General features: G+C 42.1%; 1 protein-coding gene across 1 annotated transcript in view; it reads right to left on the bottom strand.

Annotated features, from left to right (window-relative positions):
- Nucleotides 1–16,323, bottom strand: part of CPE (carboxypeptidase E) — a gene marked incomplete at its 5' end in the record, with an annotated part of 55,537 nt that extends 39,214 nt beyond the window's left edge. The window contains one exon of the mRNA XM_084285749.1: nt 16,047–16,323. Within this exon, the coding sequence (XP_084141875.1) occupies nt 16,047–16,323 (277 nt within the window). The remainder of the gene's footprint in view (nt 1–16,046) is intronic.
- Nucleotides 16,324–17,027: the final 704 nt, after the last annotated feature.

Raw genomic sequence — 17,027 nt, forward strand, 5'->3', positions numbered from 1 at the left:
TCTGCCTGTGGAATCCTGCTAAGAGCCAAGTCAACACTGCTGCAGAGAGGAAAGCAGTGCCATGGGAGCCTCACAGAAGCAGGCAGAAATGCCACAATCAATAGCACTGGCCATAATGGGAGAAAAACAGTTATTTCAACCACAGGAGATGGGAAATTCTAAATTTATTCTACTCTGTTTAGCACTGTCAGACCTTTGGTCTCACTCTAAAGATTTGGGAAAGCAAAACTATTCCAGGATTAGAAGCAAGTCAAGAGTTCAAGACGCTTACTTCCACATTTTCCTTCTCCTTAGTGACCCCTGTCTGCAGTGTTACAGACAATGGCCTCAGCCTTGCAAGGCAAATAGGTAGGCTGGTGTGACAGCCCCCTGCTTCGACACAGGATGACAGCACAGAAACTGCGACAGTTTGGGTATAATTGAGTGATTAGCAGCAACTCTGTAGTCCAGAAAACTGTGGAAGCAGTTCCACTAGGGCAAATAACCCGCTCTAGCATCTCAGAGATGAGACACCAGAGTCAAGCAGTGCCCAGCTGTCTGTCACCTGATCCTTTGCTGCTTTCTTTAGGTCTTGAAGGCCAGGCCTGCTTGCTGTGGGGCACTGCTCCTCTCACACCTTCATGGCTCAGAGAGACAAGCCTCCTGTGAGCACCCTGCAGCTTCTAGAGAATTGCCACAAAGTTCAGAAAATCTGTTTCTGTAACATATGATAATGCTTGAAGCTTTGAAAGATTTGTCAAGATACACCAGAAAATCATCCGCAAAAAGACTTGTAGACTACTAGAAATGCAACATGCACCAAGAATGCCAAACCTGCATTTAAAGCATACTTTAATGTTTCCAAGTCTGATTAATAGTTGGAAAAAATTGCATGTTTATTCATTTTTATTAAACCTTTATTAAAACTATTCAAAAAAAGAATCTCTTTGAGGTGAAACCTGGCCACTGGGAAATTACACTCACTCCCAACACAGTCTTGACCACACCAGGATATCAAATAAAAGCCACAAGACTTGTTGACATTTCAAATTATTTAAAAAACAGACACACAAGTACACGCACAAGGTCATCATTATTTTTATCTTTATAGTATTATTCTTCTTTTTCTAGAGCAAAATCCAAATGAATTTAAAAAAAAAAAATCATTTTTTTAGGGATTTAATAATAAAAAGCAGCATTGGGAAGGGCTTGTTACTTTTTGTTGTTGTTTGTTTTGTTTTTTGTTATTTCCCCAAGAGCTTTGTAAGAAAGGTTGCTTTCTGAGGGAGTCTGAACTTATAATTGCTTCTAGGGATAGCCAAGCAAACAGAAAAAAAAAATCGATCAGAATATCAATTCTGCACACAGTGAAGGACACTGAAGTTTTGCTAATAAGATCAAGAAAGTCAGAACATCACTAATTAGCTACGTTATTGATAAAAACAAAAGAGCATGGACTTCATATATTATACCTCTTGTTAAACCTTTAACTATACCCAATTAACAGTATAAAATAGCTTGCAAACACCGGGTCAAGCATAATTGCCTGTTAATTTGTATCTGCATATTTTGTATTAAAACAAATCCTTCCAGGGTCTGGGGTTCATTTGCTTATAGAAAAGAATTAGAAAAATCTCACAGCTACTGACTGGTTCTTGCCCTGCCCACAATAAGTCAGAAGTCTCCTTGGCACTGCACTGATGTGGCAACAGCCAGCAGCACTATTAAATGTCATCACTTCATGAATAGGTAATTGCAGCTTGAGTATGGAAAGCTGGGAAGTTTGTCAAGTACCTACTTTATAATGTGAAATTGTACCTAAGATAAGGACTAGTGTCATGTTTTTTTTGTTTTGTTGTTTTTTTGTGTGTGTTTTTGTTTGTTTGTTTTTATTTTGCTTTCCTCTTTTGAGTATTCAAGGAGCTTTAAAGATCAGCTCACCAGCTACAGCACTCATAATACAAAATAATAGAAATAATAGAAATAACGCTTGATTTTAACCTGAGTTACTTCATGTTATTAATGATATCTGTTCATAATATCTGATGAAGACCCCTACAGCTAGCCCTTTTGCCTCACTCCCCCAGTACTTATCAGCACAGATAGCATGTTAATCTCTGGATCCCTTGACGTCACTGCCAAAGCTTCAATGGACTTCACTGTGTGCAGAACTGAAATCCCCATAGATTTTCATGCTGTTTAATTTTGACTGCTTTGCTGGAAGATACATTCATCATTGTAAAACAGTTAATGGGAAAGCTGGAAGAAATAACTCTTGACATGTATTTCTTGAAATGCACTTACTGCGTTTCTGAAAAACTGTTTCAAAAATTAAATATGTGCTACCCGGTTTGTCAAGTAAACACAAAGAGAATTTAATGCTGCATTAATTCTAATACTGCTGGATTTGTTTTGTTTTGTTTTTGATAACAGAGACTAACACAAAGGCAACTAAAGGCAATGTAAGAGAACGATGACTGCAGTGAAATCATCCAACCCCTCCTCGAACACAAGCAGCAGGAGTTTGATCCATATTCCTGCTGAGTCTGTCCATGAAAATCTCAATAACCAAGTCAGCATTTTGCCGTAAAAATATTAATTGTGAAATTAGCATGGCATTTGGTTTGCTTCCACTCGTACAAATGAGGTGAGACCCTGCGCACTTACTGCCCCTTATACTGAGAGGCTCCTATCTGGGAATGACAGATCCCAGCTGATTACAGGCTGCAGCAATCTCCTGATCATCAGCTGAAACACTGATGTCATTACTTGTCTACCCCCCTTATGCATGTAAATGGGATTTCTACCTTTGTTGAAAGCTTTCAAAGAGACCTTTAATGACAGCTACAATAGATGTAGGAGGATCCTTGCCTGTGACTGCTCCCTGGCATTTTTAATGTACATTTCCTTCTACAGCTGCAGCTGCTTTCATTTTCCTCAGATTCTGCTGGAGATCCTCCCGCAGAAAGGGCGAGTTCTCCTCTAAACCACAATGTTAAAAACAGACTGCTTACTAACATGCCATTTTGTTGTTGTAAACTACAGCTTCCTTCGACACAGCACAATCTCAACACACCCTATAATGCAGCCACAGAGCTGGTGAAAACCAGAAGTCTAAAGAATCTGCAGCAAAAGCACATTTTATTCAGTCTTCTGTTTCCTCTGCTTTGTTTCATGCCACTGAATTTTGAGAGGTTGCTTTTGAAAGACAACTTCATTGATTTAAAAATAAAAATAAAATTAAAAAAAAAAATTGAGAAGAAGAGGATGAAAAGAAAGAAAGAAGAAAAAAAAAAAAAAACAAAAGAAAAAAAATGTTTTAAATGAATCTTTGTATCAAAAAACTGTATGCCATTCACAGGTTTCCAGGATGCAATGAGTCTCAATTAGAACTGGGAGCTATAAAGTTTTCAGCCTACATTTTTTTAAACCAGCAATAAGGTAAGGTCTATATAACTCACTGTCCATGCAATTAATTTTAATAGAAATAGTCTGGGAAGTGCTCCCAGGTGACAGGCACCAGCAATAGGCAAATAGTAAGCTATTCATGTTGGGATGCTCACGTGTTCTTCTGCAAAGTACAGCTCTGTTTGTAATTCTGGTCATTAGAGAGGACACTAAAGAACACTCTAGTAGGACCTGCAACAGGACACTCCACCTCCTCTGGTTTCTCAAACTCTTGGGGTTTTTGGCTTAGATTATCCTAATCCTTCTTGCAGTTCCTGGGAAGCAGAAAGTGAATAACAGACTGGATCATCAGTACCTCCAGCTTCTGTGGTATTTGTACAACTCACAGACATGAAACACTGCTCCCGTGCCCCAGAGGGCGAACTGAGGTCCAGGCACCTTTCTCAAAGTCACAGAGGTTGTCAGGGGCGTAGATGGGCACTAAACCTTTGTCAAATCTTAGACTAACACCTAAGCACTCCAAAGTAACCTTATATGCTGATTTCACTGGACTTACTGGAATAGCACTGGAATATTCTCCAAAGGTGCAGTTTCCCTAGGACAATGCACAGGAAGCATAAATCTAATAGCAGCTCTGTTTACATTTAAAAAGAACATTGCTGGAGGCTTTGATCGATTCTTTGTACAGGAGACATTTCACCTTCTGATAATTCAGCAGCTTCTAAATACGGGTTTCTGAAATTGCCCCCATAATATGGAAAGATTAATTAATAAGTGATCCACCAAATATAGAAGATATATTGTTTAAATGGATCTATAGATCTATTACAAAGGTATTGTGGTAAGAACTTGTCATTAGCCATTTCTGGCTGGTTATTTCAAAAATACATTTTCTTATCATTAGTTTTCAGGGCTATTAATAAAATAGATCATAAAACATATGAGAAATTCATCTACGTTGATCCCACCTCATATTAATAGTCAATCTAAAGAATTGCGTTGGCCACAACAGAGACCGAAAGCCTACTTGCAACTCTTTCAATTTCAGACAGCCCAAGTCATTGCACTTTGCAACTCAATATACTGTTAAGCAATGCGACCACTATTTTAGATCGTATTGTTTCTCAATTGTATCATCTTTCCTCATATTGAAATAATCTGTGAGTAGTTTAATCAATTGCAGTTGATTAGGCTATTTTAAGGGTTGTGGCAATGTAGCAGGAATGGAAATGGCATTCCATTCTTTGAAATGAATGGAACGGGGGGAAAAAATAAAGAAAAAAATAGTTAATTCCCAGAATATAAATATTAATATGTTAAACTTCAGTATCTGAAGAACTGAAACAAACCAAATACTGAGAAAGAATGGTGTAGCACCTGGCCAAAATAGATGGCTTCAGAAATTAAGTTTTTAAGTACAAATGATTGTCAAGAAACTATAACTTCTGATTCTAAAACTAGACGTGAGCAATGATGGCCATGCCTATATTGCTAATGGTACCCAGCAGAGCCCTCACATTGAGTGGTGTGGGTGCCTTATGCCCTCACTGATCAGGGGCCTTCCAGTCATCTCCATGGTTGGACAAAGCTATATGGCCCCACCAGGAGTCTTTATGAAGTAATTATTTGTAAGTTTATTTAGTTTAAAGTGCCTGAAATCATGTGAGGGCTGTGTCACAGCCTCTCAGGCTCATTTTAATGTCACAACACTGTAAAAATGCATGGCATACCTTGGTTGTGCTGTGGATATACACAGATGGCACGTGAAGTTGTCAGCCGTGATGAGGTGGCACTGGAAGCCTGTGCAGGAATCAAAGCAACACACCGTCCTGTAGCTGTCCTGACCATGTCACAGCGAGATGGGTCTTGGGGTGAACAGCTCCACAAAACTGCACCCAAGCTTTGGCTCAGACATAACTCAATGACTGACTTAGAAATAAAAAAAAAAAAAAAAAACAGGGATTGAACTGACTTACAAACAAGGAACTGGGGCTTGGGAGGTAAGTTACTTACCATTTGTCATGTGCCCTATACTCTTTCTGACAGAGTGAAAATAGGACTAAGCTGTAAAAACATTAGGCATGAAATATAATAATTGAAAAGCTATTTAAAGGGGCTAGAACATCCACAGCTATGTGTTTCTTGGGTCTTGCATTTGAAGTGAACTCATAAAATGAATTTATGTTGGCATCAGAGCTCCAGAATAAAGCCTTAAAACCTAAGGGTTTCTGAAATAGATCCCAAGTCTTTTGTTTTTATTTTTTTTTGTTGTGCAACACAGTGTACCTACCACCACGATCCAATGGATATCACATCAATATCTGCGGACAGGTGTTACGTAGCTGTTAGCACCATTTTCATCAGTAACTACAGAATGTCAGTATTTGAGAATGTAAAAATGCTTCCAGTCGTACGCCTTCAGAGCATTTATTAACAAGATTTAACTTTGATTTCAACTTAGTTTTAAGTCTGTACAGGAGAACAAAGTCCCTGGCTAATTTTCCCTCCATTTTTACACATTTAAGCATTGCTATGATGCTTAGCACAGACATGGACCTCCACGCTGGAACTCGGAAGCTCAGACAGGAACACTTTCTAGTTAGTATTTGGTCACTCTTCAACCATCCATCTCTGCCTGGGGAAAATTCTTGGGAATAAATAAGCATCACGATAACAAGAAAGGAAAAGGAAAAGGAAAAGGAAAAGGAAAAGGAAAAGGAAAAGGAAAAGGAAAAGGAAAAGGAAAAGGAAAAGGAAAAGGAAAAGGAAAAGGAAAAGGAAAAGGAAAAGGAAAAGGAAAAGGAAAAGGAAAAGGAAAAGGAAAAGGAAAAGGAAAAGGAAAAGGAAAAGGAAAAGGAAAAGGAAAAGGAAAAGAAGGAAGGAAAGAAGTGAAATTCACAAGCATCTGTGCAATGCCTGCACTGTGGCATAAGCTCCTTTGGAAGATAACACCCACTCTACAGTCGCATTAAGGAAAGGAGATGAAGACTCACAGCTATAAATAGATCAAAGATAAGGTTTATCTAATCTTAGTCTCTACAAAACTCCTTTTCTTATCAAATACTTTGCTCAGAAATATATTTTCAATAGTATGTAGCAAAACTGAAAGAAAATTGAAATAGACCATTTCTTGAAAGCGCAGACTCCAAAGTATCTTAGAGGGGATCTGTTTGGTCAGCTTTGTTTTGTTCCTTTATGACATATTTTTCCTTAATACACAGCATGATGAGCAATACGATCCCATGCTTGTTCAAGGTATTGGAGCTGTGGCTCCCAAACAGCTCCACACTGTATAGGCTTCATTTTGCAAAGCAAATGGTGGCTGCCCACACATACACACCTGAAGAAACATGCAAAAGTGCATGTTTGTACAGGACATACTTTAAATTTGTGTTGACTGAAGATAAACTTCAGGAATTCCCTGCGTGGCTTCCCAAAGCCTCACTTCATTTCTCTGTGCGCTGTGACTTTCTAGAATATTTTTAGGGCATAAGGCTGTTTTTGAAAGACCTCTTAACTCTCATAACTTGTCTTACAAGCATAAATCAAACCATGTTGGCCAACTCCTTCCATAACACGACTGCACCTTTAAATACCACTAATGCCAGATGGTCTCAGCATATAAAGCAGCATGAGACAACATATTAATGCTGCTCAAACAAGCAACTTGTGCTAGCAGCAGACCAATGAAATCAGTCTCAGGCTGTTAATCCTCTCTGTCACCATGGCTACATCTATTTCAGACAATTCTTCAATTTTCAAGTCAGATGAGATTGTTGGCTCTTAAACTTCTCTGTTCTGGGGTTATGTTGTCAGAGACTTTTCTTTTTGCATTGACTGCTGTTAGCAGGACCCTATTTCTGTTTATTTATAGGTTTCTCCACTAGAAATTTGTACTATTTGATTTACACTAAAGATTCATACTATTACCACTACAGGTTTGCCCTCCTAACTGTAACACATAGAAACTGCAAATATAGGTGTCTCTATTGCGACTCTCCCTGCCAGCCCTGGAAGAAAAGGGAGAATCGGTACCTCCCTATCAGGGCAGCTCACAAACAATAACAAAAATGTACATCCACAGCAGGTAAACGGGAAGAAGGTTTCAACTCCTCCTCGCTGTATGCCTGTTAGCATAGCTGAGCCAGCACTAATACTGGGGCTGCTTGCTACTGGGAAAAGGAGAGAGGAAGCAGGTAGGAACTGCGTCTTGGAAGTAGATCAAACACTGAGCCACACACCATCTATCAGGTACGTGTACTGGGCACGTGGCATCGGCACATGCTAACTAAAGCAAGGGAGTATGATGTTCCCTGTCACGTAGGTGAGAAGCTGAGGCACAAGGAGAAGATGTTCTTATCCAAAAAACACAAGAGAAATGTGGTAAAGCTGGAAAATAAGTCAGGCACCCTTTATCACAAGACCACTTCTTCTCTGCAAAGCAACTTCCTCCAATGTCGTTGTGAAAAGATTATACACAGGGTAGCCCAGCTCCCGACTCCACAGCTTCCCTTTTCTCTCCACTCTGCTACGTACTGACGTCACAAAAAAAGAAAAGAAATTTTATTCTGAAAAGCATAAATTTAGACTGCTCATTGCTTAACTGCAGGCTATTTCGGAATGGCAGCCGCATTTAGTTTTCTTTTTTAAGGGTACGCACGCAAGCAGGCTTGAGCTTTAGGATTTACAAGCCTCCTGCTTATCATGAAGATTCAGCGATACAACTCCCACTGACTTCAGTTTGACTTATAGATGCTCATCAGCTGGGTGAGAGGAGAAATTAAAGCACCATTCAGCTCGTATCAGATGAAGATCTGACACAGTAAGCTTACCAAACAGCTCCCTGTGAAGTAACATTTTTACATGGGTAAGAATTATATAGTTAGGTCTTAGACTCATCCCATCCCAATTTTTTGCAAAAATTTAAGCAAAACCTATTCCTTTGTGCAAAATGCAGAACTAGCCAAAATCCCAAAACCTTCATTTACCACAAGAAAAGAAGTTAATTTTGAATGATAGATGTGCAAGGAATCATAATGCTGAAGGACAGCAGTGTGCTAATGAAGGGCAATGACAAAGCTCCCTTTTGCTGTCTTTTGGGATGCAGAAGTGGGAGGACATTCAAATGATATGTCTTGCTGCTAGAAATCTCAGGGGAAAAATATGCAGTAACAAAACATATTTGTTATTTATCTAGTAGTGTGACGACAACTATGCAAAAAGTTATCTTTGACATACTTCGCCTTTTTTGCTTTCTCTGTATCTAAGCAGATCTTCTCATAGCAAAGCACTGCATGATTTCTCTTTTGTTTGGAGAGCCAATATGGCAAAGGTCAGGGTCACACTTTCCAGATGCCATAAAAACCTCCTGGATCATTAAATTGGCATGTCAGCAAGAATGACTTTGCCAAGAAAACAGTTTGTTAAATCTTGGCCACACAGCCACAAGTCCCATCTGACCAAACAACACCCTTGGCTTTAAGGAAGATTCACATGGAAGTATTCACATGGAAGTGTAAGCATTTAAAATGGCACACGATGGCTATTCTCGCTGCAAGCAGGCTGCAGCCAGGGCAGCACCCTTCTTTGGTTGTACATCGGGCAGCTCATGTTCACAGTACAGAATGGCTCCACGTAAGGAACAGCTATCCCTGCTACCATTACCCCAGTAAGATTTTTTTTCAGCCTTTTAACTGAAAAAGCCTTTGGTGTCTTCATTTAGCCTCAGCATACCAGAAAGCAAGCTGCCAACCACCCTCATCCCACTGAATTCAGTGAATCCCATCTTTTGATTTGCAACTTACCTCAAAACAAATGCAACTCCCCTGCTCAAAACTCTACCCATCATTTTAATTACCTACCCAGGAGTCTTGAAGTACACATGCCAATTTTCACTTTTCCTTGATTCCACTAAATTTTAAGAGGACTCAGCTACAAGCCTTTCCAATTTACCTCCCAACTGAATGGAAAAAATAACCACAAGTCTGTGGTAATACACATACGAGACTTTTGTTTAAAAATATATATATAAACGTGACATGAGACATGGAGGAATATGAATGAAATAGCTAAGGAGACTTAACAATATGAATTGAAAATGCTGAGAAAAGGTCAGGTAGGGTTCATGAACAGCATTTTTTTCAAAGCAAGCATATACAGTAAAACAGGAATTTTTAGATGATGAAACATTGAGGATGGTATTCATCAGGTCTTTCCAACAAGCTCTTGCACACATTGCTGAATGAAAAGCCTGCCCAATGTCAGCAACTCTCACAGTCACTGGAGAAGAGAGATGTTCAGGGCATGTCAGTTTGGGCATTGCAGCTCAACTAACAGTCTACCTACTAACCAGCAAAAAAAGAATATATTATGAATATGAATGTCCAGCATGTAGGCTTGTATCCCCTTTGAAAGACAAAACTTAGGTAAAATTAACATAGAACTAGCTCTAAATTAGATTTAATACTAACCTGTTGCATGAACCTAGTGGCAGATCCTCTGTTACAGAAAAAAAATGTACTTTTATGAAATAGGAAGACCTGTTCTGCACCTTTTGCCCTAAGTGAAATTTAAAGGTTTGAGATATTGATCTCTAAATTATAGACAAATTTATAGTTTACCCTGAATACAGTAGATTAAGAATCAATATAATAGCAAAGTCCCTTTTTGAAACATCCCATGATTACAACTTACATATTTAACAAAACATCACACAAAATCTTTGGAAATCACTGTGCTGTATATACTCCTCACTAGTTCTCTGGAGTTCACATTAATTGCACCAGAATAAAACATTCATTTAATGCAAGTAACAAGAGAACAGGCTCACCTCCTGTTTTCACTGGGAACTGCTATGGCATTCTGCAGGTGTGGGTGGGAAGGATAACTGTTCTCTCTAAAAGAAATTGAGTCAAAATAATCAGCACTTTCAAAAGGAGTAGGATGGTCAAAACCAGTCTGAGTCAGACCAACCAACTCAGAATGCTTCTGCACTCCCAGACTAATTTTAAACCCGAAAAATAAAATAGCTGCCTTCTGTGGAGTCATGCTATGCTCCTTGTGATTATAGCCTTTTTCACTATAGATCATTTCACCTTTTTGTTATTCCAGAAAGTAAAAAGGAAACTCTTTAGATGCAGTAGCTGGGATCTATAGTGCATCTGCAGGTAACACACAGTCTTCTCTTCACCCTTTTTAAACAATCTTACAAAAATGGAAGACATGAAATACCTCAGCCAGTGAAGCAATTTGGAGAAAGGGTATTAAATCTCTAGGAAACACTGCAGAGACTGTCTAGCACAGCTGCCCAACAACACTTACTGTAAATTTCCATCCACTTCAATAGCAACGTGAACGGCATTACCAATCAACTGCAAATGTGATCTATAAATGTAGCTACCTCTCCTTTATTTGCATCAGTTTTGTGAGCAACAATATTTTTCTCTGGGTATTCTGTACCTCTTTATATTTAAATGAGCATTAAAGTCAGGATAGGAAGACGTGATGAATCCAGAAATAACACGAACACATTATTTAAGGAAGAAAATATTTTTATTTTTGAAAAAATGTGTGCTGACAAGTAGGTTTGAAATTCTCTGTAATTTCATGGGAAAGTTAATTCCAGCCTCTCAACCTCCCGCAGCCTGAGCAAGGTGCAGCCAGCCTCCACTTTGCCCTAGACCACCAGCACTCCCAGAAGGTGAGTCAGTAGCATATCCCCTGTGACAGAAAGAAACTGTTTCCTGATGCACAAAAGAAAAAATCCAAAATGCCGAAGGCTACCTACGCAATAGGTAGACTTTGCATGGGACGCAACCCCATTAATGCGAGCTATCAAATAACTCACAAGATTTTTATGTGTAAATTCCAAGAGTAAGGAAAAGAAGCTTTACAAAGCCAAGTGCAATTAACTTTTTTAACAATTTTAACAATTAAATTGTAAGTGACAAAATTAGACCAGCATCACCTGACGACATCACTGTAACCCAGAGACAAGCAGCATGCTTCCTAACATCACCACCGCTACCACATCTCGCTGCCCACCCCAGCGCAGCAAGCACCCAGCTGAAGGGAAGCAGCCCGTCAGGTCCCAAGGTGACACTGAGTGGTGTCCCCACAGTGCTCCAGGAGCACAGCAGGATCCTGTCCACGCTGTGCTGAAACCATGGCAGCCTCCTGCACAGCTGTTCCTCTTTGCTGCTGCTGGTTTTGTATTTTTTGTTTTTCAAAAAAGACCAACATTTTGCTCGCAGCAATCTTAAACTGCCAAAATCATTTTAAAAAATTAAAAAATTATATGGGCTTCTGTTCAACACTGAAATACAAACATTGTGAACAACACTCCCTGTCCCATGTATTTGTCAGGTTTACTTACCACAACTTCTTGTCCCAGCAAGTGTTACCCCAGATGGCTGATGCCACAGCTGAGTGCAGGAGTGCTTCGATGACAGAAATAAGACCTAGGTACGTTTTTTGTATTATCAGACAGATCTTGGATTTCCCCACTCATTTATACACAGCAGAGGCATGGTTTTCACTTCTCTCACAGGCAGACTTGAATTACATTTTTTCAGGAGGAAGTGGCTCCAGTGCTTGCTGACCTTGCAGGGCAAGGCTGGGGCAGAGGCATGTAAGAGCCCAACAATGGGCTCCTCTATGGGGCCAGCACAGGAACAGGGGAGCACCAAGCCATTTTGAAAGCCAAGAAGCTTATTTTGGCTCTGTGCCACCAGTGACCCATCCAGCCCACCTCCCCGCTGTGCCAAGAGGGGTCTTGCACAGAGTGGTGGTGCCAGAGGTTGAGGAGGTCGAGGCGGCCGTACTAGGCCTGGCGAGGCTGCTCACAGCCTGCTGCCATCACACCCACAGGCTCCTACAGCCATGCAAAGGCGTCCTTCACCCGCCTCACACATGGCGTGCTCGCACCTCATCCCACTTTCACAGACACTTGCGAGGTGAAGGATGAACAGCAGAATCATTAAAACTGAAAAACTACTCTGAACTATGGGCTGGTTTGAGAAACTCCGAAACACTGCGTTTGAAGTGCCAACATTCTCAGGATTCCTTGTGTGCTCTTCTCCAGCATGAGTAATCTGATGAAGATGCCACAAACTTGCAGATCGTTTTGTTGTCACAGAGCCTGTATTTTCATCCATCCTCTCTTCTCTCCACTTGGTGCAAAAGAAATTTTTGGGGCATGCATCTATACCACACGCAACCAGTCACTTAATAATCTTTACTTGAAGAATTTCATAAAACTACAACACTGAAAATATGTATATATAAATGTTTGCTTGATTTTTAAACGAAGTAGAATTTGAGATAATTTTTTAGTTGCAACTTTTTCAGGTAAAGAACAAAAAATTAAGAATCTCAGATGTCTCATTTTCAGCAGGTAGAAGGGAAGCGGTAATGGAGAGGACTGATCCTGTGCCACCAAAATCAATGGTACAAATGAGTCAGAAGTGGCAGCACGCCTAAACAAGTGGCTGAACATTAATGGTGGAGGAACTGCTTTGAGCATTAATTGATTCTAAATATATTTCACTGCTATTAAAGAATACAAACTTATGACTATAAATAAGCTCATTTTGGGCATAAAAAGGCCTTGAGAGATCAGCATCTACTTGGTGTTTTTTCAACAGAACATCAGATATCTGAAGCCAGAGTCTATTTGCTATATTTGCAAGTAGTCGCACCTGCACAGCAATTAAGGCAAAACATTATTTACTTTGTCCCGGAAATAACCTGTGCTTTACTGTCAACTGTTCTCTGTTTCCCTTTAGTGCATCATCAGTTTCCCATCATCTCTTTCTCCTTGCTTTATCTCGCCTTGCCCTCTGCTGTCTTCTGTCAACTTTGCCAATTTTTAGCAAGCACGGGGACCAAATGGTATTTTCTCACTTAATCAAAACCACTCTAAAATGTTTTGATCACTTTGAGTCTCAGGTCATACAACACCTTTTACACCTAACCACTGATACAAGCTCATTCACATCTTGCTTTGCCTTAACTTTCTGTTAAGGCACAGCTTCCCCAGTGTAGAACTGTTTGGTAAAGTTCAGACATCTTAATTTCCAGGTTTTACTTCTCCTTATTCAATACTTTCTTTTCCGTTAGCCTAAAGAAACTACTGCCAAAAAAAAAAATATCACAAAATACTAGAACAAACTGTAGCATGAACCAAAATGGAAACGTGAGTAGTGAAATACCCACATCTGCAGAGAAGGCGACACATTCTCCTAGAATTTAATGTAGGGATCAGAAACTTTCAGCACTCTCATGCTTTTGACATTTAGCATGTCAAAAAATGGGAATAGTTCAGCAACTCTTACCCTCCAAGTAACTGATCTGTATTTCAAAGATTTGCCAAGATACATTTAAATGCTTATGGAAGAAATCAGACTTGCTCATATGGAGTTGCTCCAGTTTCTAATGTAGTATCAGGGCTTCACAAAAAAAAAAAAAAAAGTCCTCCCAGTGTATATTTACTCCACCAAAAGATGAGGCCTTAATGATTCACTCTGATTGCTTATTAAAGATTTCTTCCAGTTGCTCTGGAAATCTAAAGTATGTTTCTAAGTTTTTTCTTTCCATTTCTTTCCTGAATTTGTTTTCAATATTGCACAAGTATTACTAATTTATTTTGAAAAATAGCTGATATTCTAAAACAGAAGTTGACTCTTATGTCCACGTGTGACTGAACGCTGTACGGGCATAACATACATGTGCTTATGTAATGCATGCGTGTATGTGCCAGATTTGATTTATTCAGTGCAAAGCCTCTTTACTCAGTATAAAGCATCTTTACGGATGCTCTGCTGACACTTTGCGGATTTATTTTGTCATCAACTTGCTCACTAAGTGAGCAGAAACATTTTTTTGTGTGTTTTCATGGTGGCTCACTGGATAGTTCTGGTATCATCTCTGCATACTCACCAGGCTTCCAGATGCACGAGCTCTCTACAGATCATAAACCAGTAAGTAAATCATATCCCACTTAGATATATATTTAAAAATAAACCCCGTGACACATATCCTGTCTTGTAAAAACAGGTTATGCTCAGGAATAACAACTCCTTGACCTGTCATGAAAAAAAAAAAAAATCTATACGTATGCCTGTGTCTATGAATCTGCTAAACATTTTTTAATAATAGATGATAATAAATTAGATGGGTCCTGATCCTGGAAGCTTTAATCACCCAAAATATTCCTATTCTGCCCTGGGAATCCAGCATGGCTCCTCACAGTGAGCAAGGATCCCCCCTGCTCAGGTAAGCGCTGCAAAATCAGCCTCACAGCTCCTGCCAAGGCTCGTACAAGGCTCCACTTCTTTTAATGCACAGCTTATAAAAAACACACACAGGAAAACAAACAGTGCTACCTTTCACTGCACAGCAGAAGAAAGGGCACGTTATTAAGAAGAAAGCCCCTCTAATACAAACAACCATGAGCATCATGGTGAGGTGCTTGGGCTCTGGAACAGAGCAGCACAGATGCTTCAATGCCTTTACGATTAATTCGAAGAAGCACAGCCCTAGCTAGGCACGAGTCTGTCCTTCCTGAAGGGATCCCAAGTCTCTCATGTGCCACTGCAGATAACGGAGGCTGCAGCAGCTCTCTGCTTTTCTGAGCAATGCCCCGTACCTTGCAGAAGGATACAGAGGGTTTAAATAAAACAACGAGCATGCTCTGGTTCAAATCCTAGCTAATCCTCTGGGGAGGGGGGAAAAAAAATCACACACACACAGTATCTTCAGCATCTACCACTACAGATCATCAGTGCTCATCACATTCCCCAACATGTGATTTGGGCATTAAAACATGTGGCTTTTTCATCCACGGGCCTCCTTTTGTGAAGGACCCAGCACAGTATAGGAAGCACGGAACACCCTTCATGCTCCCCGCAGCTTCTGTGTGGATGCAGTCTGGAGGAAATGTTTGTTTCTGCAGTTTGATATCGCTCAGTGACATAAAGCCAGATTCTCTTCTCCCTGGGCCCAGCAACAAGCCCTTCCCCATATCCCCAACAGCAGCAGCAGGAGGAGAAGGAGCCTCCATCTCTGACCACACACAGGGCTCTTTTTCTCCCCATTTCAGCTGGCTTGACGGAAGTGGCAGATAAAAAAAAAAGAGCTGCAGCAGAACGTCCCCTCCCAGTAACTCAGTTACAACAGGAGCCGTGCATCATTTTAGCGTGCAGATTACATAGTGGTGACAGGTTAAGCCTTAGCGTCGGGATCGCCCTTTGCATCGAGATGGCAACATACCACGGAGAAATTGTTTGGCTTCCACTGCAATTCCTACACGTTTTTATTGCAAGATGATGCTTTGTTACTCTGCCTCCCTCCTCTGTCTTCCAATAAACGACCTCGAAGTGCCAGCAGCAGCCCTAAGCAGTCAGTCAAAACGTGAGCCCCCTAAGGATGCAGAAAGTTGGGTCCAGCTCAGAGGGCTGCAGGGACCCACTCCGGGGACAGCCCGTCTCCAGCTACAAACCCAGCACTCGGGGCCTGCTCCGAAACCCCCAGAAGGGCGAGGGGACAACCGCAGGTGCCCCACTCAGGGTCCCGGCTCTGCCCCCCGGGGGTGGCAGCGCCCGAGGTCCGCGCCCCCCCGGCACAAAATGTCCCCGTGCCCCCGCCCGCCGCCGCCTCACCGGGCTCATGCTCGCCGGGCCGGTCGGACAGCTCGATGACCAGCAGCTCCCGGCCCTCGGCGCTGCGCCCCACCGTGTAGATCCTACTGACGGCCGGGCATTGCAGCCACACGGCCACCAGCGCCTCCCGCAGCTCGGCGTAGCGGTGGTACTCGAAGGAGATGCCCTCTTCGGAGCTCAGCCGCCGCCGCCGGCTGGCGCCGCCCGCCCCCGCCGGCTCGGCCGCCCGGCAGGCAACAAGCAGCCCGCACAGAGCCAGCAGCAGCCGAGCCGCCATCCCCGCGCACACACACACACGCGTTCAGGCTCCCGCCGGCCCGGCAGGGAGGGAAGGACGGACGGACGGACGGACAGACGGAGGGAGGGGCGGCGGGAGGAGCCGCGGCAGCCGCAGGAGGGGGCGGGCCGCCCAGCCCAGCCAGCACCTGCTGCTGCTGCCCGGGGGCGAAGTGGGGCTGCGTTTCTGCACCACGGGGCATGTCTGGGGGCAGTGAAGGCTCAGGGGGGTTACTGAGGTCATGGAGGTGACTTTGGTGCAGCGCAGAAAGCCACGGGTAAGGCACGACCTGGTGCTGGAGGCTGCTCACACGGAGAAGACAGCCTGGATTGCTCCATGGGGCTCTGGGGGAGCCACTCGCAATAGAATCACAGGACCACAGAACCATTAAGGTTGGAAAAGCCCTCCAGGATCATCTGGTCCAACCATCACCCTACCACCAATGTCACCCCCTAGACTATGTCCCTAAGCACGACGCCCAACCTTTCCTTGAACACCCCCAGGGACAGTGATGCCATCACCTCCCTGGGCAACCCGTCCCAATGCCTGGCTGCTCTTTCTGAGAAGAAATGTCTCCTCATTTCCAACCCAAACCTCTCCTGGTGCAACTTGAGGCCATTCCCTCTGGTCCTATCACTAGTTATCTGTGAGAACAGGCCAACCCCCAGTTCCCCACACTTTCCTTTCAGGTACTTATAAAGAGC

Source organism: Netta rufina (genome assembly GCF_964035555.1).
Source record: "Netta rufina genome assembly, chromosome: 4".
In the NCBI taxonomy this organism is placed as follows: Eukaryota; Metazoa; Chordata; class Aves; order Anseriformes; family Anatidae; genus Netta; species Netta rufina.